This window comes from Pongo pygmaeus, chromosome 1, assembly GCF_028885625.2.
Source record: "Pongo pygmaeus isolate AG05252 chromosome 1, NHGRI_mPonPyg2-v2.0_pri, whole genome shotgun sequence".
Lineage (NCBI taxonomy): Eukaryota > Metazoa > Chordata > Mammalia > Primates > Hominidae > Pongo > Pongo pygmaeus.
The window spans coordinates 170,655,585-170,673,376 of NC_072373.2; the positions used below are offsets into that span (position 1 = coordinate 170,655,585).

At 42.0% G+C, this 17,792-nt stretch overlaps 1 protein-coding gene across 11 annotated transcripts in view; it reads right to left on the bottom strand.

The window, feature by feature from the left end:
- The window catches only part of FGGY (FGGY carbohydrate kinase domain containing), a 464,965-nt gene that overhangs the window by 92,028 nt on the left and 355,145 nt on the right, over nucleotides 1–17,792 (bottom strand). For 10 of the 11 annotated variants that reach the window (XM_054485483.2, XM_054485541.2, XM_054485491.2 and 7 more), the window contains 2 exons: nucleotides 10,040–10,114; nucleotides 2,891–3,011 (listed from right to left, as the gene is read on the bottom strand). In XM_054485483.2, coding sequence (XP_054341458.1) covers nucleotides 2,891–3,011; nucleotides 10,040–10,114 — 196 coding nt within the window. The remainder of the gene's footprint in view (nucleotides 1–2,890; nucleotides 3,012–10,039; nucleotides 10,115–17,792) is intronic. The other variant, XM_054485526.2, reaches the window with a different exon arrangement.

Below are 17,792 nucleotides of genomic sequence, written 5' to 3' on the forward strand. Positions count from 1 at the left end.
AATGACACTACCTCTATACTGGCTGCTTGTGTACGTGCCTTTTACAGGGACAAATGCAAATGTGTTCTTTTCTCTGAGTGCTGGGTGAAGGAGAGGAAGAGGGCGGCTTTGGCTGGAATGTGAACTATTTTATCTGATGCATTAATGAGTTTAGCAGAACCCAAAGCATTCAAAGGCAGATGCACTTTGCCATCACTTGTCAGTCACAGGCTTCCAAAGGCAGAGGAATTCCAGGCTAAAGAAAAGGTCCCTTTGTCTGGAACTGTAACTGGTCCATAGTTAGAGACAAAAGGTCCAGTTTCAATCGGAATCCAAATAACGATTAACAGCCTTTTCATTCAACAGCCTAGAGGAGAACAGTTTCCAAAGCAGAACTTTCTGTGAAGCCGCTGCACTCCCCCCGTGCTTCTGAGTCAGCCCAGGGATGTAGGGCCTGGAAGATGACCCATTTTCACAAAGTCCAGGGCTGCAGTGTGGAGTCAGTGCCGGGGTCACTCGCAGCTAACTGTTCTGCTCTGGGAAGCCCTGTTTCCCATTTTCTAGAGTATTGTGTTGTCCAAAGTTGACTTTCATCTTTCCTCTTGCATCCAGATAGGAGGTTTTTTGGCTATCAGAAGGCTGGAAATCGGGGCTGGATGCGGTGGCTCATGCCTGTAATCCCAGCACTTTGGGAGGCCACGGTGGGTGGATCACTTGTGGTTAGGAGTTCAACACCAGCCTGGCCAACATGGTGAAACCCTGTCTCTACCAAAAAATACGAAAAAAAAAAAAAAAAAGGCTAGAAATTGGAATGTCACAGATCAAATTTTAAGCTTGAATGTTATCTGAACTAGCCAGCTGATTTTTAGATAAAATGTTATGGTTTTTCTCCTGAGGACAATTATAAGGCAATCTGGGCTCTTTTTATGTCTTTCCTCCTTTTGCTTTGAACGGCCCACTTCTACAGGGTTTTGGACACCTCAGGAAAGAGGGGTCATCATCAACTGGTTACAAACTTGGCAGAAAAGTCGAGAAACCTGGGTCAGCAGTACAGTACAAAGGGACAGTGGGCCCAGACACACCACAGTTACAATATTGGTCCTGCCCCATACAGGCTGTTTGACTTTAGGTAGCTAATTTAATTCACCTACCCATCCATCAGCTTGCTTGTCTGTAAGATGGGGGCACCGATTTCTACCCTTTGGTGGTATGGGAGGATTAAGTGTCTACAGCGTGATTCACACCGACACATAGTAGGTGCTTGGTTAATGGTAATACTTTCTATACTTCACATCCCAATAGTTCTGCCCTTAGACTGTATGCTTTTTTTTTGAGATGGAGTTTTGCTCTTGTTGCCCAGGCTGGAGTGCAATGGCGCAATCTCAGCTCACTGCAACCTCTGCCTCCCCGGTTCAAGCAATTCTGCTGCCTCAGCCTCCTGAGTAGCTGGGATTACAGGCATGCGCCACCACGCCTGGCTAATTTTTTTTTGTATTTTTAGTAGAGACGGGGTTTCTCCATATTGGTCAGGCTGGTCTCGAACTCCTGACCTCAGGTGATCTGCCCACCTCGGCCTCCCAAAGTGTGGGGATCACAGGCGTGAGCCACTGTGCCCGGCTGACTGTTTGCTTTTCTTACTGTCCTCAGACTTGTGCCTCAGTCTGCTTATCTCTAAGTTGGGAATAAGTGACTTACTTAGTTTCATCTCATGATGTGCAGAGATCAGTTATGTCCATCATGTTAGACAAGGCTCTCATCTGCAGGAATCTGTGTGGCTTGGAGGGGGATGGAGGATATAATGGGGCAGGGACTTTGACCTGCCCAGAAGTCAGAGGTAAGAAAGTAGGGGATGAGGGACAGGATAATAATAAATGGAGGTAGGGTCAAGTGGGCTCTTATCAGGTTGGAGTTGGGCCTATGAGATGGGTACAATCCTCCCCCACTTTCCCGCCCCTTGCCCTGCCCTGGTGGTACCTGGCCACCCAGGGATGGGTCCTGGGAGAGAATGGGTCTCCAGTTCCCAGGAGACACTAGAGGGGCAAGGAGTAAAAGGGGTGAGGGTATCAGGTCCAGAGAGACAGAGGTCCAGGCCACTCTCTGCAACAACAGAAAGCCTCCTGCCAATGGGGACCCTTCCTTGGGTCCTAGGGGTTCTGCTAAGGATCCTTCTCCCCCACTGTATGCTGATATCACAAAGAGCTCATCCCATTATTTGTGATTCCCTGCATCTCTGTTATGATCCCTGATTCTGATGAGCTGAGAAGGAATCACAGGATCTCAGGGTCTTAGGGCTCAAATTCCCAGTCTGCAATCAGACCCACAGATCCTATAGCATCCAACCTCTGCATTCTTTCTTCAAGACAGCTTTCTTATCACTTCTTCCAGACCACATGCCCTGAGCTGCCATTAGATCCCAAACCAGACAAGGTGCCCCACTATGTTTCCATGATGCCCTGTACTTTTCTCACTCCGAGCTTTTGCCATACTATCTTTAATATGCCTGTTTGCTGTTTCCCTTCCTCAATAGACTCTGAGTTCCTGGGTGGTGGGGAGCAAGAATCATGCCTTATTCATCTTCGTATCTTCAATATCCTCCACAATGTGTGGATCAGAAGAGGTACTCAAAACTGTTGTGTAAACGCTTGAATTAAGATCTAGTCCTGGCCAACTTCTCTCGTGTTATTTCTCACCATTATTCAATGGTTGGATATACACAGAAATCACTTTCTCCATCATGGATATAAATAATTCATAGAAATCACTTTTTCTGTCGTGAATATAAAGACTTCAGGGTTATTTTAATAATCTGGCATACCGCATATATCCTCCTATTCTCACCTCACCCAGAACTTGGCCATGCCCATTTGCTGCCAAGCCAAAAATGACCTTCTCTCCTCTTTCCCAGACTTACCAGTAATGTCTGCATGCATTTGCACAAAAAGGGGATTCTTGCTGAGGCCTCCACATAGGAAAAGAGTACTGATTGAGTGCCCTGCTGCCTCCATGGCTTCTATAATAAAGCGAGTCCCCAACTTGAAAGGAAAAGCAGAAGATAGCATCAGTATAGTCACACAAGTAAACACTAGGGAACACTTCTTAAATGTTTACTCAGTGCTAGACACTGTACTAAGCTTTACATACACTATCTCAGAAAGCTGAGACTCACAGAGATTATGTTGTCTACGATCACACGGTTAATTAAATCACAGAGTGGGAATTTCAACTTGGGCCTGACTGATTCCAAAACCCTCTTAATTACACCATTTGCTTCTATCAGTAGTTACACAACACTGACAAAAACAGTTAACAATGTCAACACAGTTAATGGTAACATAGTTCATTCAAACAGATATTTAATGAGTGTCTACTATAGCCCAGGCCCTGTATTAGGAGTGATTGCAATACTACTCTGAAATAGAGTCAATGGTATCTTGGTCAGTCTTCCTTTACTAAATGGGAACTAAAGGCTTTTTCCTTAGAAAAAACACCAAAAAATCCAGCAGCAGAATCATGGAAAGAGGGCTCTAACTGCATAAAGAAGGTGAGACCCAAGGCTTCAGGGTGGCTAAGGGCTAAAATTACCTTTGCTATTGCCTGAAACCAGGTAGTGGTTCTCTAAAAGGAGACTTCTGAGCCAAATCTATTCCCTGGTTGTTTCAGGGCTTCACCATATTTTCAATTCAGCCTTGTGTCTCAGTCCTTGTGTGTTAATATCTTCCTAATATGCATTATCCTCATGCCTGTCTTGCTAAGTTCATTAAACTCAGTAAAAACCGTTATTGCCTTAGAGTTATGGAAGTGAATCTTAATGTAGAATTCTTCAGTTTTAGATAGGATAGTTGAACATCTGAAAAATCTTAATTTACTTGAAAGTTCAAAAACTAGAGTTCGAAAATCAAAATTTATTTGGGATAAGGACTAAAAACAAAAAGATGAACAGTGATGGGGCCATAAGGGGGCAGCCACATGGTGATGTTTGAGAAAGGGGCTCCAGAAAAAATAGAGGAAGAGGATTTTTTGGTGGGTAGCAAGTCTTTGAAATGTTTAGAGACTGAGCAATTTGGGGAGATGTCAAAGTCCTAGGTGTAGACCTGGGAGTGAATTGTTAAAAAGGAGGGAAGAGAAGTCAGAAGAGATAAGAAAGTCAAGGATCTGGGAGGCCAATGTGTCTCCACAGATGGCACAGCCACCAAGAAGAAGGCATGAGCCAATATCTTGGTTTTTAGTGAAAGTGTGACAGTATTGTTCAGGTTGAAACCTAGGAATGTAGTGAGGGTGAGGAGGTGTTTTAGCTGAGGGCAAGAAGAATCAGGAGTTTGGGCAAGAAGAATCAGGAGTTTGGGCAAGAAGAATCAGGAGTTTAGCCAAGGTAAGGAATAGGGTTTTGGGCTGGGCGCGGTGGCTCACGCCTGTAATCCCAGCACTTTGGGAGGCCAAGGTGGGCAGATCACGAGGTCAGGAGATTGGGACCATCCTGGCTAATATGGTGAAACCCCATCTCTACTAAAAACACAAAAATATAGCCGGGCGTGGTGGCGGGCACCTGTAGTCTCAGCTACTTGGGAGGCTAAGGCAGGAGAATGGTGTGAACCCGGGAGGCGGAGCTTGCAGTGAGCCGAGATCACACCACTGCACTCCAGCCTGGGCAATAGAGCGAGACTCCGTCTCCAAAAAAAAAAAAAAAAAAAGGGAATAGGTTTTGGAAGTCAGCAGGATGCTGCCCTGACCTCACGTCTTGGGGGCGTGGGGAGTATAGGGCAAATGAAGCCTCCTTTGACAAGGCTGTCTGGGGAGCTGTCACCCCAGGGGATGGGGGAACCTACGGACAGGAGTGGTCAGAGAGTGATCTGGCAACCATAGGACATGAAATCCTAATTGGTTTGGCATAAATCATGAGGGACAGGGGCAGTTCAGGAGCAAAAGGCACAGCAGTTCTAGCCCACAGGTCTTGAGGGTTTGTTGAAGCTATTCATGAATCTGGTAAAAATATGGATTAGGTAAAACCTGGGCCTCCGTAAACAATCCACAGATGTAGTGTGTTTAAAAAAATTCAAACATGTTGTGCCATATAAGGCCAGATCCTACATACTAACTAGGGCTGATTATTCCCAGATGTTCTTTGTTAAGCTTTTTGGGGGGTCATGAACCCCCTTGAGAATATGCCAAAACCTACTGACCTCCCCAGAAAAAACAGTCACATACAAAATAGTACTATAAATAATTTCAGGAGGTCTACAGATGCCTGAAGTCCACCATGGATCATTTGATGCCTGTGGATTCTGGGCAACCCCAGTCTGCTCTAACGGCATGAATCTGTAGTAGCTAAGAGCATGAGTTTTGAATTCAAAAAACCCAGGCTGGCATTTAGGCATTTCGCATATTTCTTGTACCTTAACCTTTCTGTAACTCAATTGCCATTTTTTTTTTTTGCCATGGGAATAATAGTATCATATTCATTTAGTTAAAAATTCTATAGATTGTCAGAAATGTCAACATGCAAAAAAATTAAAAAGTGGTCTTAGGCTTGATGAAATCTAGTAATACCTACCATACAAGGCTGCTGCTGTAGGCAGCAAAGGTAAAATTTGTAGAAGAGTGTCCAGCTCACGAAAGGTGCGTACAAGGAGAGTTCTTCTGGTTATCAACTATATGCTAGGCACTCTGCTATGCACTTTAATAGCATCTCTAATCTTAAGGCAAATGTGAAACCTGCATATTGTTATCCCCACTTAGGAGATATATAATTTGACTAAGCAATACAGTCTGTATGGAATGGGAGAATAGCTGTCTCCTAATTTGTATGGAAATGTCAGGAAAAACTGGTATCTTTGATATTTCTAAAACCAGGGACCTAGGGGCATGCGATTAGCAGGCCTGAGACAAGAATAAAACAAAGCACATTTCCTGGGAAAAGGAAAGAAATGATCCGAATGAGAGGCACTCCCTCGAGAGGGGCTGTGACAGACAGCCTGTCTCTCCCCCATGTGGTATTGTCGGCTGGAATTTCCCACTCAGTCTGGCGGTTCCTTAGAGGACCTTCCCTTTCGGTGTCCCAGACTCCAATCTGTGTAATACTCCACCCTACTGAAATGCCCCACCAAAGGGCTTTGTGTGAAAATGATTTTCTGCTCACCTTTCTGGAAAAAATGTTTTCACAGAGAAATTTAAATTAAAATTAGGCTATTCCACTGGGAATGTACAGAACCGAATGCAAATCAAGAGACTTCAAATGCAAATAGTACCTTTTAAGGGTCTGTTCTGCAAAGAAAACTATAGATGAACAGGCTATGGATAAACCGGGTGGTTGACAGGTCTTTCAATTAAGCATGATCAAGAGAGAATTTTACTTCATGGAGGGTTTTGCACAGTCCCAAGTTAACTTGATTACAATCCTCTTTAATTTCATTTCATCCCTACAAAATAGCACCCAAAGATATGACTATATATAGAGAGAAATTTGCTTAACTTTCAGTTGACCGACAACAAATAAGTGCTCCAGCAATATTCAGGGCTAATGAAACAACATTTTTTTTCCCAAGTTGAACATTATGGGAAAATATCTGTTATCAGAATACCTCATTAAAATGCACATTTTTTTTGCCTAAAAGATCAGCACATCCAGATACATTTGCAAAACAGACTGAACCCCTCACAATTCACTTGACTTCACAAAAAAGCCTTATCGAAAAAAATCTCTGTCTTAAAATGCCTTCCTTTCATGGTATTATAAAGGTCATTAAGACAATGGACAGAATAAATATGATAGCTTTTAATACATGTACGGCCCATTAAATACAAGATTGATTTTCCAAGTGTGTGGTACTTGAGAAAATGTAGCTGGCTTTTTTTCTTCCCCTCTCCTGCCTGCATTAAGTTTAACCTCATTTATACATTTCTGGACTTCTGCTGCAGTACTCTTACCAGGAAAGGGACCTCTGTGAGACAATCCTGGCCAAATTAATGATATTTTCTAATATATATTAAGTAAAAACGATTCTTAGGAATATCTGAAGGCTTATTTCACCCACGTAGCTTTTACAAACAGATCAAAGGAAAATGCAGCATGGTAAAGTGGAAAGAGCAGAAGCCTGGGAGTGAGATGGAGAAAGGTTCAGATTCCAACTACCATACACTAGCTGTTTGACCTTGGCATATGGTCCTCCCTTTGTCTGTAAAATGAGAACAAACCTATCTACTTACAGGGTTACAGTGTTAAGCTACCAGTAGGCAAGGCACTCTCTTTGGTGCCTGGCACACAGTCGTGTCTGATGAAAGGTAACTGTCATTACCACTATGTGATGGTGCCCCTTGGTCCCTCCTGTTTGGCCTCATCCTTCATGTCCTCCTCTTAGCATGTGCTGAAAAGGCGGAATATCACACCACTCTGATTTTCCAAGATTATTCATTTCAATATAAGCTATTCATTCTACTATATGACTCTTATACAATAACATTAACAAATCCGAAAATAAAAGTTCCTCAATACAGTCAAGTGTCCTTTAACCATGGGAATACATTGAGAGAAATGCATTGTTAGGCGATTTTGTCATGCAAACATTATAGAGTGTACTTCCACAAACCTAGATGGTATAGCCTACTACATACCTAGGCTATATATAGTATGGCCGATTGCTCCTGGGCTACAAACTTATACAGCATGGTATTGTACTGAATACTGTAGGCAACTGTACCACAATGGTAAATATTTGTGTATCTGAACATATCTAAACATAGAAAAGGTACAGTAAAAATACAGTATCATAATCTTATAGGACCACCATCATATAGGAAGTCCCTCGTTAACCAAAACATTATGTAGCAGATGACTGTACTTCATATGTCTAATTTTGTTGTAGAATGCTGGGGGTTCAAATCCCACCTCTGCCACAAGCTATATGGCCCTGCGCAATTTAATTAATCACACAGAGGCTTAGGTTTCTAGTCTGTGGAATAGGGATTATAATATCTATGTAATAAGGTTAAATCAGATAATGTGTGTAATGTATCTAGCACAGTGCTTGGCACATATAAAATCTTTTTTTTTTTTTTTTTTGAGATGGAGTCTCGCTCTGTCGCCCAGGCTGGAGTGCAGCGGCGCGATCTCGGTTCACTGCAAGCTCCGCCTCCCGGGTTCACACCATTCTCCTGCCTCAGCCTCCTGAGTAGCTGGGACTACAGGCGCCCGCCACCATGCCCGGCTAATTTTTGTATTTTTAGTAGAGACGGGGTTTCACCATGTTAGCCAGGATAGTCTTGATCTCCTGACCTCGTGATCTGCCCTCTTTGGCCTCCCAAAATGCTGGGATTACAGGCGTGAGTCATTGTGCCCGGCCTATAAAATACCTCTTAACTCGGCCAGGCGCGGTGGCTCACGCTTGTAATCCCAGCACTTTGGGAGGCCGAGACGGGTGGATCATCAGGTCAGGAAATCGAGACTATCCTGGCCAACATGGTGAAACCCCATCTCTACTAAAAATACAAAAAAATCAGCTGGGCATGGTGGCATGCGCCTGTAGTCCCAGCTACTCGGGAGGCTGAGGCAGGAGAATCGCTTGAACCCAGGAGGTGGAGCTTGCAGTGAGCCAAGATGACGCCACTGCACTCCAGCCTGGCAACAGAGCAAGACTCTGTCTCAAAAAAAAAAAAAAAAAAAAACAACAAAAAACAAATCCTCTTAAGTCACTTATTATTATCATCATAATCATCATTATTATTATAAAACAGGACAGCTAAATATCTTCACTACTGATGCACACTTTTTTTCTCTATTTTCATCTTACTATTCATTTCCTGCATTTTCACAGATGTCAGAATTGTGTGCTTTTGACCAAGTTTCCATGCATAAAGATATTTGACTGATTTCACTGAACTGGCCAAGCTATTAGACCAATAAGAAAATTGCTTCAGGAAGATATAGTAAAACTAGTGTATAATCTAAAAGGGCTGTTTAATCAAGTTGACTGATTCCATACTTCTATGCAGTTGCATTAAAGAAGTTATATCCCTTCAGTATTGGTATTATTACTATTTGGGAGGTTCCATTCGTTATTGCACATACATGGTGCCTGGACAAATCTGAGCATTAAAAAAGCACTTCTGTTGGTGGTGTGAATAAATATACATATAGTTTAAAGGAATAAAGTTATGAAAACAGTTGTGTGAAGAAACAGAATAATTGAATATCATATATGTACATATAGCATTAAACATATTTGCTTAAAACAGGTGTTACTGAAAATAAATTTTGAATTAAATTTAGACAAACTGATTTTTCCTTTCTGTTAATTCCTATTCTCTTTTCAGAAGTGGCTAAGCCTCACTGGATTAACTTAATTTCAGGTACATACCTGCTGTGAGACCCCGAAAGCCATCATCTACTCTCCTAAAATGCACTTTGTAATATATGCACACACACGACCTTCTGGATGTGATTTCAGGATTAGAACCCTCTTGTAGCCCATCCATAGCCACCTCTAGATGAGAAGATTCTTTAGACAATGGTTGAGCTTTCAGGATTTCATTTCCATTTTTGATTTATCTTTAGTGTAGAAACTCCTAACATTTTAGATTTAAATTCCCCTCTTCCTCCCTAATCATCCTAACCTCACTTAAGCAGCGAATTATCTAAAAACAAACACTTTCATGTTCTAAGGAAGCTTACTATTTAAAGGACCCCATCATGAATCCTTTTGCGAAGTGAACAATATAATGTATTTTATAAATCAGACATTCTTAACAACTTTTCTTAATGCAAGCATACATAGCATCTGTTTGCTTGCTTCTATTTAATTAAATTTAGAAGACAAATTAGAAAAATGACAAGTATAATCGTCACAGATTTTAACTCCTTTCAGCTTTTAGTTATGTGAGGTTATTAGTTAAAGCAGGTGAGGCCTTTCATCAACATTTCCTTCCAGACATACAAGAATCTCTTTTTTGCAAACAATCTTTTAATTAAGAATCTCTGTCACAAAAGCATGTGTTGTATCCTGGGGAGCCGGTGGCCTAGAGGATACTGATGGCTCTAAGTCTCTTTAAAAATGGCATTACAGTATCTTACAGCAATGGCTTGAACTGTGGCCAGGTAGAGAATGGCAAGATCATCGAGGTCCTGAGACAGTTTCAATCCAGTGACCTGCAGGGATGAAGGGAAGAAAAGAAGAAGATGGTCAAAAGAAGCTGCCGTGGATAAAGATAGTTCCCATGAAATACGTTCAGATGTGTTTTCTTGTCGAAACAAGTTCATATGCAAATCCCCTTTTTGTGAGCGGAACGTGAAATGCCTATTAAGTTGTTTAATCTCCAGACCTGGGAAAAACTATCCCTTCCTCCCCAAAAGAAAATACCCTGACCTTAAACAAAAACACAACAAATACCACAGGAAGATTATGTTTGATATTTCTTAGACGATAATTAAATACCTTTTATTTTAAAACATTCTCTTTTCTTACAAATACGTATTTTCTGTGGCTTACAAGAAATCAACACATAACAGAGGCATTCTAGTACAAGATGATCTTGTTTTGAGTTCTGCTACTGTCAGACTTCAGTGTAACAGCATTCAGTGTCCAATCCAGGGTAAAATAATATGTCTCCTACAAATATTATACCTACTAGGGGATAACCTAGAATCTGTGGGTTGCAACGGAATCCCATTAAAGTCAATCAGAATCAGATGTTTATATGGAGTATGTCAATCTCTGAGAGTGTCCAGAACTGAACAGGATGCCGGATTTGTATGCCATCAGGACTTGCTCACAGTCCTGCTTTCACGTCCCCCACTCACCAAGGTGTTCTCTTGGGACATTTCTAAAGCGTGAGGGCTGCTGGGTTCTTCAAGCCGAGCCCAACTTTTGTGGGCATCAGCACCATAGTTCACTTTAGATTATCACATTATAAAATTAATTCACCAACATTCATTTACTCAGTTCCTATGGTGTGTGTTGTCCTGAGCTCAACCAGGTATGGACATGCAGTTTGCATCAAAATAGGGGAGCTGAGTGGTCTACCTAGGTCCCTTCCTTCATCTTCTCTGGCCCCATTTAATTACTCTCTCCAGATTTCACCCTCAACCCCACTGCAATTGGCCTATGACAGTGCACAGGCACCATTCAGTTACCCAAACCAGGAAACTCAGGAGCCCTCTTTTTTTTGAGACAGAGTCTCGCTTTGTCTCCCAGGCTGGAGTGCAGTGGTGCGATCCCGGCTCACTGCAACCTCCACCTCCTGGTTCAAGCAATTCTCCTGCCTCAGCCTCTCCAGTAGCTGAAATTACAGATGTGTACCACCATATCTGGCTAATTTTTTTGTATTTTTAGTAGAGATGGGGTTTCACCATGTTGGCCAGGCTGGTCTCAAACTCCTGACCTCATATGATACACCCGCCTCGGCCTCCCAAAGTGCTGGGATTACAGTTGTGAACCACTGTGCCCGGCCAGGAGCCATCTTTCTTGACCTCCCCCTGTCTTCAGATATTTAAGCAGTCTCAAAGTCTTGTACGTTTGATCTCCCAAATCTCTTCTGAATGCATCTCCTTTTCTTGATCCTTACTGTCATTCACTTCCTTAATTCAAGCCATCATTATGTCCTTCCTAATTGCTGACAGAGGCCCTGAGCAAATCTCACTGTTTCTAATTGTGCTGCTTTCCACACTAGAGATAGATTGACTGTTCTTAAGTGCAAATCTGATCGTGTTACTCCCTGTAAAACATTCTTCCCATTGCCCTCATTTCACAGTAGAAATGCCTTCACTGTCTCATGTGCTTCTTCCTGGGCTTGTCCTTGCTTCTTCTCCAGTGTTTACTCTTGTCCCTCCTCACTCTGTATCCTATGCTCCAGCTAAGCTGAATTATTTATCTAAGTCTGTTGATGCGGGGATTCCTACATTCAGTAGAGCTACCTGCTGACAGTTTTTCTTGGCAAATAATTGGGCAATCAGATTAGAATGATGGCTTTGATTTTTAATACACAAGAAGATGGAAAATTTAAATGAGGGACACAAGAAGAACTCTGGTGCTGCATCATCCTAAGCCATTAACTGTGAAAGAACATCCTTCACAAAGTTTCCCAGAGACAAAAGCATATGGTAAGAATTCTGGAACTCAGAGAGAACATGAACAATGCTGACATTATAGAACTTTATTTCACAGTGAGGAAATAATGTGCCTAAGGGAACACAAAGAATGGACACCAGAATGTAGGTGTTCTGATGGTCTTTGCTTGCCTTACTCACCAAAGCTCTAATGCCCAGTGCTGTGCCTGGAACATAGTAAGCACTAAGTTAATATTTGCTGAGTGACAATTCACTCAGCACTGTGAACTATGAACCAGTGACAATTTAATGCTTCTTTTCCCCTTTTAGACACCACTTTCTCTCCTTATGTCCTATCCTTCTTTGTTAAATTCTACAAGTACAGGTGGACAAAGTTTACTGCCTCAGCTCCTCACACAGAGAGGAGGAGACCATGCGCCAAGAGAAAAGAACACTAGAAGAACACTTTTAGTCACTTCCTTCATGCTCCCAGCTGCCCTCTCCCATCCCTAAACTTACCCTTTCTCATCAGAGAAGTGGCTTTTATGAGAATAGGGTAAAAGGAAGGGTCCCTGTTACCTCATATAGAGCCTTTGTCTTGAGTTTGAAAAAGGCACCCCATCTGGAAGTATGAATTATAAAAAGGTGCAGAGTAAGCAGGATTTCAGCCTGGTCATAGCCCCCTGAGCGGAACACTTTCTGTGAGCTGCCTGCACCATGCTGGCATGCAGTGGTCCTGGCAATGATCACTAGTCATGAACACCAGTCATGAGCTGAACATCCCTGAGCGGAACACTTTCTGCGAGCTGCCTGCACCATGCTGGCATGCAGTGGTCCTGGCAATGATCACTAGTCATGAACACCATTCACACACGATTTCTCTGTCTCTCCTGTACTGGCCTGGCCTCAACAGCACCTCTGCTATTAGGTCTCCTAGGGAAGTTGCCGGGCCATGGCTTAGTGCACTATCCTAGAGCCTGTCCAGGAGGCTGCCTCCCTTTGGCTTCCTCTCTCTGGTCATCAATGGGAAGAGGATTAAGCCATGATCCTCTGTGTGGCTGACCCACTCCTAAAGACCAGATTTGGATGATTTGTGCTGGGAGTGGGGGTAAAATATGACTTTGTATATAAGATGCATTCCCCTAACAATATTTATTAGGAACCCCAGTGCTTTGTATAATAATACCGATAATGTAATGGGTTCTGATATCCTTCTCAATTAGTAAGAATCCATAAGAGAGAAGAAAGGGTGTGACATAGCTGGATTTAGCTTCCTTAATCCCCAGCAGATATTCACGAGAATTTCCAAAAAGCATTGGTATTCATGCAAAAAGATATCATGGACCCTTCTCTAAGTTTCCAGTGCCTCCAGAGCTCAGAAATCATAGAGGAGAAAAGGGAGGATAATTTTTTTCCCCAGAAACTGAGAATGATATAATCAATGTAATTGAGCACTAAATTTAAATCCTGAGCTTGCTAGCAGCTATGGCAAAAAGGGACACATGAGGGTGAAATCGCTTTTTTCTGATAAATAAAACATAGCTATCCTTGAAGGGAGACAAAATTATTCCTGGGAAGAAATTCTAGAAGAGATTTATTGCATGGATCATAATATAGAAGGTATTCAGTATCAAAAGGGAAGCCGCAAACACAATTCTCACACAACCATTTCCAATATTCCCTCACCACTAACACTAGAGCCATGGTATTGAAATGTGACTTAGTGAAAGATATTTATCTCTCAAGTGCAAAGACACTGTGGTCTGAGGTCCTTGTTTCCTTGACATCTCATCTGATATGCAGATGATCGTTAAGCCCATTTAATTTTCTCTCAAATACCAGGGACCTCAGCCCAGTCAACCCATGACGGAACTTTGCAAGGAGTGCCATGTAGACTGCTTGAGAGGCTACAAAGGACCCTCCGGGAGCTGTCTTGGAAGGGAGGTGGTGACAGTGCCCTGGGAGTCCAAAGAAGTCCTGGGGGGAGGCACAGCTTTGAAATGGCTGAAAAGGCTAGGATAGGCCAGATGAACTGATTCCCTAGCTGGAGGCTGAACGGTTCCATCAAGAGGAAGTGGAGAGGAAGCATGAATAGAAGGAGTGTGTTTATTGATGTGCCTGTGCCTATTTTGAATGTTTGGGTGAGACAGACAAATGTGTAGGGAAGCCCGATGGGAGAGTTGCAAGGGTAAGCACATTTTATCTATTTTGGATATTGTGTAATGAAGAGAACTATAAGAGAAAGCTCTTACAAGTAATATTAGGGTGCATCAAAACTATATATAATGGCCAAAACAATGCAAATAACTGCATTGCCTAATTTTAACCTCCTAGATTATGAATATAAAGCACTTATGTAAATATTGGGATTTTTGAGGTTAGAGGTGTATGCCAATTGAAAGAATGAGCTTTAGAGGAAGGCACCTGGATTTAAATATTGACATTTTCTCTAATTTAGCTGCATGACACTATATGAATTTTGTAACATCTATGAGCTCAATTTTTTCATCCACAAAAAAAGGATAATACCTCAAATTATTTTTGTGAGGATTATATGAGTTATCATTTGCAAAGTGAATTACTTTCTTCAGTAAGCTGTACTGAGTCTACAAGAGCTACATAATTCTGTAACTCTTATGGTGCCAGCTGTGCACAGAGGTGGCACTTAAATGTTCATTTTCTTAATGTGGCACATATACACCATGGAATACTACACAGCCATAAAAAAGAATGAGATCATGTCCTTTGCAGGGACATGGATGAATCTGGAAACCATCATCCTCAGCAAACTAACACAGGAACAGAAAACCAAACACCACATGTTCTCACTCATAAGTGGGAGTTGAACAATGAGAACACATGGACACAGGGAGGGGAACATCACACACTGGGGCCTGTGGCGGGGTGAGGTGGAGGGGAGGGAGAGCATTAGGAGAAATACCTAATGCATGTGGGGCTGAAAACCTAGATGACGGGTTGATAGGTGCAGCAAACCACCATGGCACATGTATACCTATTTAACAAATCTGCACGTTCTTCACATGTATCCCAGAATGTAAAGTAAAATTAAAAAAATAAAATAAGTGTTCATTTTCTTTCCCTTTCTCTTAATAAGGGTTCATTCTCTTTCTCTTGAATTGCATGAAAGGCTCAATCCCATTCATTTACTGGGATATGGGAATAACGTATCTCCTTCACCATGCTATGGGTACTACTGAGGATATTAATGAGGGGCACTGGAGACTAGTGACTGTTCAGCGTAGGGAAGCCAGGGCAGAAGTTGATCATCAGCACTGGGACCATAATGTTAAAGGTACAGGCATGCAGGAGTATGGAGAAGCCCCTGAGTGCCCAGGGACACAGAGTGGGGGGACTCTTGCAAGAACTCCTTGAGGAAGCCTTAGTACTTATCAACCTACACACTTCCATTCACTGTAAAAAGAAGAGCCAGATGGTTACTGTCCACCCTGGACTTCAGCTTAAATCTTGCAACTTAGTAGCTGTCTAAACTACCGCACCTCTCTCAACTCTTTCCTGGGATCCTAGTCGAGTGTAGGTTTCCTGGGATCCTACTCTAGATTTACTGAACCTTTGGTGTGGGTCCAGCAATTTGCATTTTACCACAGTCCTAATGCACAATAAATTGTGGAAATGACAGCTCTAAACCTTGGTATTATAAATTATAGGTTCATAGGTTCTAAAATAGTTGAGATTATTAATAAATGTATTAGCAATTGAACTTTTTCCTTCCTAGTTGTTAAAGGAATTGAAGTATTTATATATATTAGTAAGAAAAAAAAAGGCTTAAAAATAGTTTCCCAAGGGATCTCAAAAGATTACAAAAGACAAGAAAATGGGATTCACAAGTCCTGAGATTTTTCTATGGTCATCAGAGCTTGATGGGGGTATCCAAGGCTCAGGGGAATTCACTGAAAGCTTTCCAGAACACAATGGAGAGGCACAAATGCTCTGCTTGCTCAGTCAATAATGAAGGTGGAGCTGATGGATAAGGCAATGAGGAGGATCAGAGAAAGATTTATAGGAAGCCTCTGGAGGGAAAAGGGACATTGGAGGACAGGTCTGAGATAATCACCCGCTTGGAAGAGAAAGGGGGACAAATCTTCCCAAAAATATTTAGAGGTTTCAGTAAGTGTCTGGAATCTAGGCTAACACTTGGCATTGCCTAAATCCCATCCACATTTGAGAAATGCAGATGACTGTGCTACCACAATGTGGTAAGCAGAATCCTAAATATGTCCCCTCAATATTCTGTACCCTGGTTATTCAATTAAACACTAACTGAGTCCCTGCTGTAAAGGAACTGGGCAGATAGAATTATTTAATAGCCAGATGACCTTAAAATAGGGAGATTATCCTGGATTCTCTGGTTGGGTCCAGAGTAATCACAGGAGCTCTTAAAAGCAGAAGAGAAAGGCAGAGGAGTCAGTCAAGAGACACAGTAGAAGAGGAAGACAGGAGAGATGAAGCAGAAATACAAATCAGAGTGGTTCAAAGCATGAGAAAGATTTGACCCATCATTGCTGGCTTAAAAGATGGTGGCAGGGGTGATGGGCCCAGGAATGCAGGAGGTCTCTGAAAGCTGAGAAGGACCACTGGCTGACCTTTAACATGGAAACAGGGACCTCAGTCCTACAACTGCATGGGACTAAATTAGGTCAACCACTTGAATGAGTGTGGAAGCAGATTTTTTCCCAGAACCTTCCAATAAAAACCTTTGATTTTGGCCTTGTGAACACCTTCTTTGGTTATGGAGGAACCAGCAGAACCAACCTAGATTTCTGACCTGCAGAACTGTGAGAGAATAAATTTAAGCCACTAGATTTGTGTAATTTATTATAGCAAGCAAAAATGATGGATGGACACTGCCCCTCATGGCCTTACTCTATTGGTGAATTCTACACCACACAACACTACTTTGTTTGCTGTTTACCCAAAGGCCCTTCACACTTTGTTTGCCTTGCTTCTGAGGGTTTAAGTCTAAGCCATTTTGATATACTCATACACTGTTTCTCAAAGCTGGTCTGTGCAACTCTTCTGGCCCATACTTGCTGTTGTCTAACCCTGTCTTGGGTCTGCACACCAAGATTATACACAATGGACTCTATCCTTGGTCCTCTGGCCTTAGTTCCTTTGCATTGTTTATGTCTTGGACCTTCCCAGTAGATTCCACCTGATTCACCTCTCAGTCTTTTATCATGCCACATGACCTTGGGAAACACTCCTGCCCATAGTCCATTCCCTGGTTTTACTTGTTGTTTAGTGTATATAGGAAAGATAAAGGAGCAGTAAGAAAGGAAAGTCTGATTCTGTGACAGAATTTAAAAAGTCATTAAAATGAAAAAGAAAGATGCCAGGCACATTAAAAACAAAGCAGAAGCAATGAAAACAACAACAATGACAAAGATCTAGTTTTTTATTTTTCTTTTTCTCCAAAGAATGTCTTTGACCCAGGTTTGAATTGACTGGTTCCCATTCCACTTATACCCTTTTCTCCTCTGGGTAAGCTACTTAAACTCCTTGAGCCTCGGTTTCTCTCTTCTTTTAAATGGGACAACAACATTGTCTTACAGGGTTGTTGTGAAGGTTGTTGATGATACATGGAAAGCATCTACCATGGTGCCTGGTGCATCAGGTGCCTGAAAAATGGTACCTATTAAAAATCACAATACCAGCTGGCGAATTAGTCACTTCAGTAAAATATATGTATTTTTTCAGCAAAATATATCTTTTAAATAAAATATAAATATGTAAATTTATATAT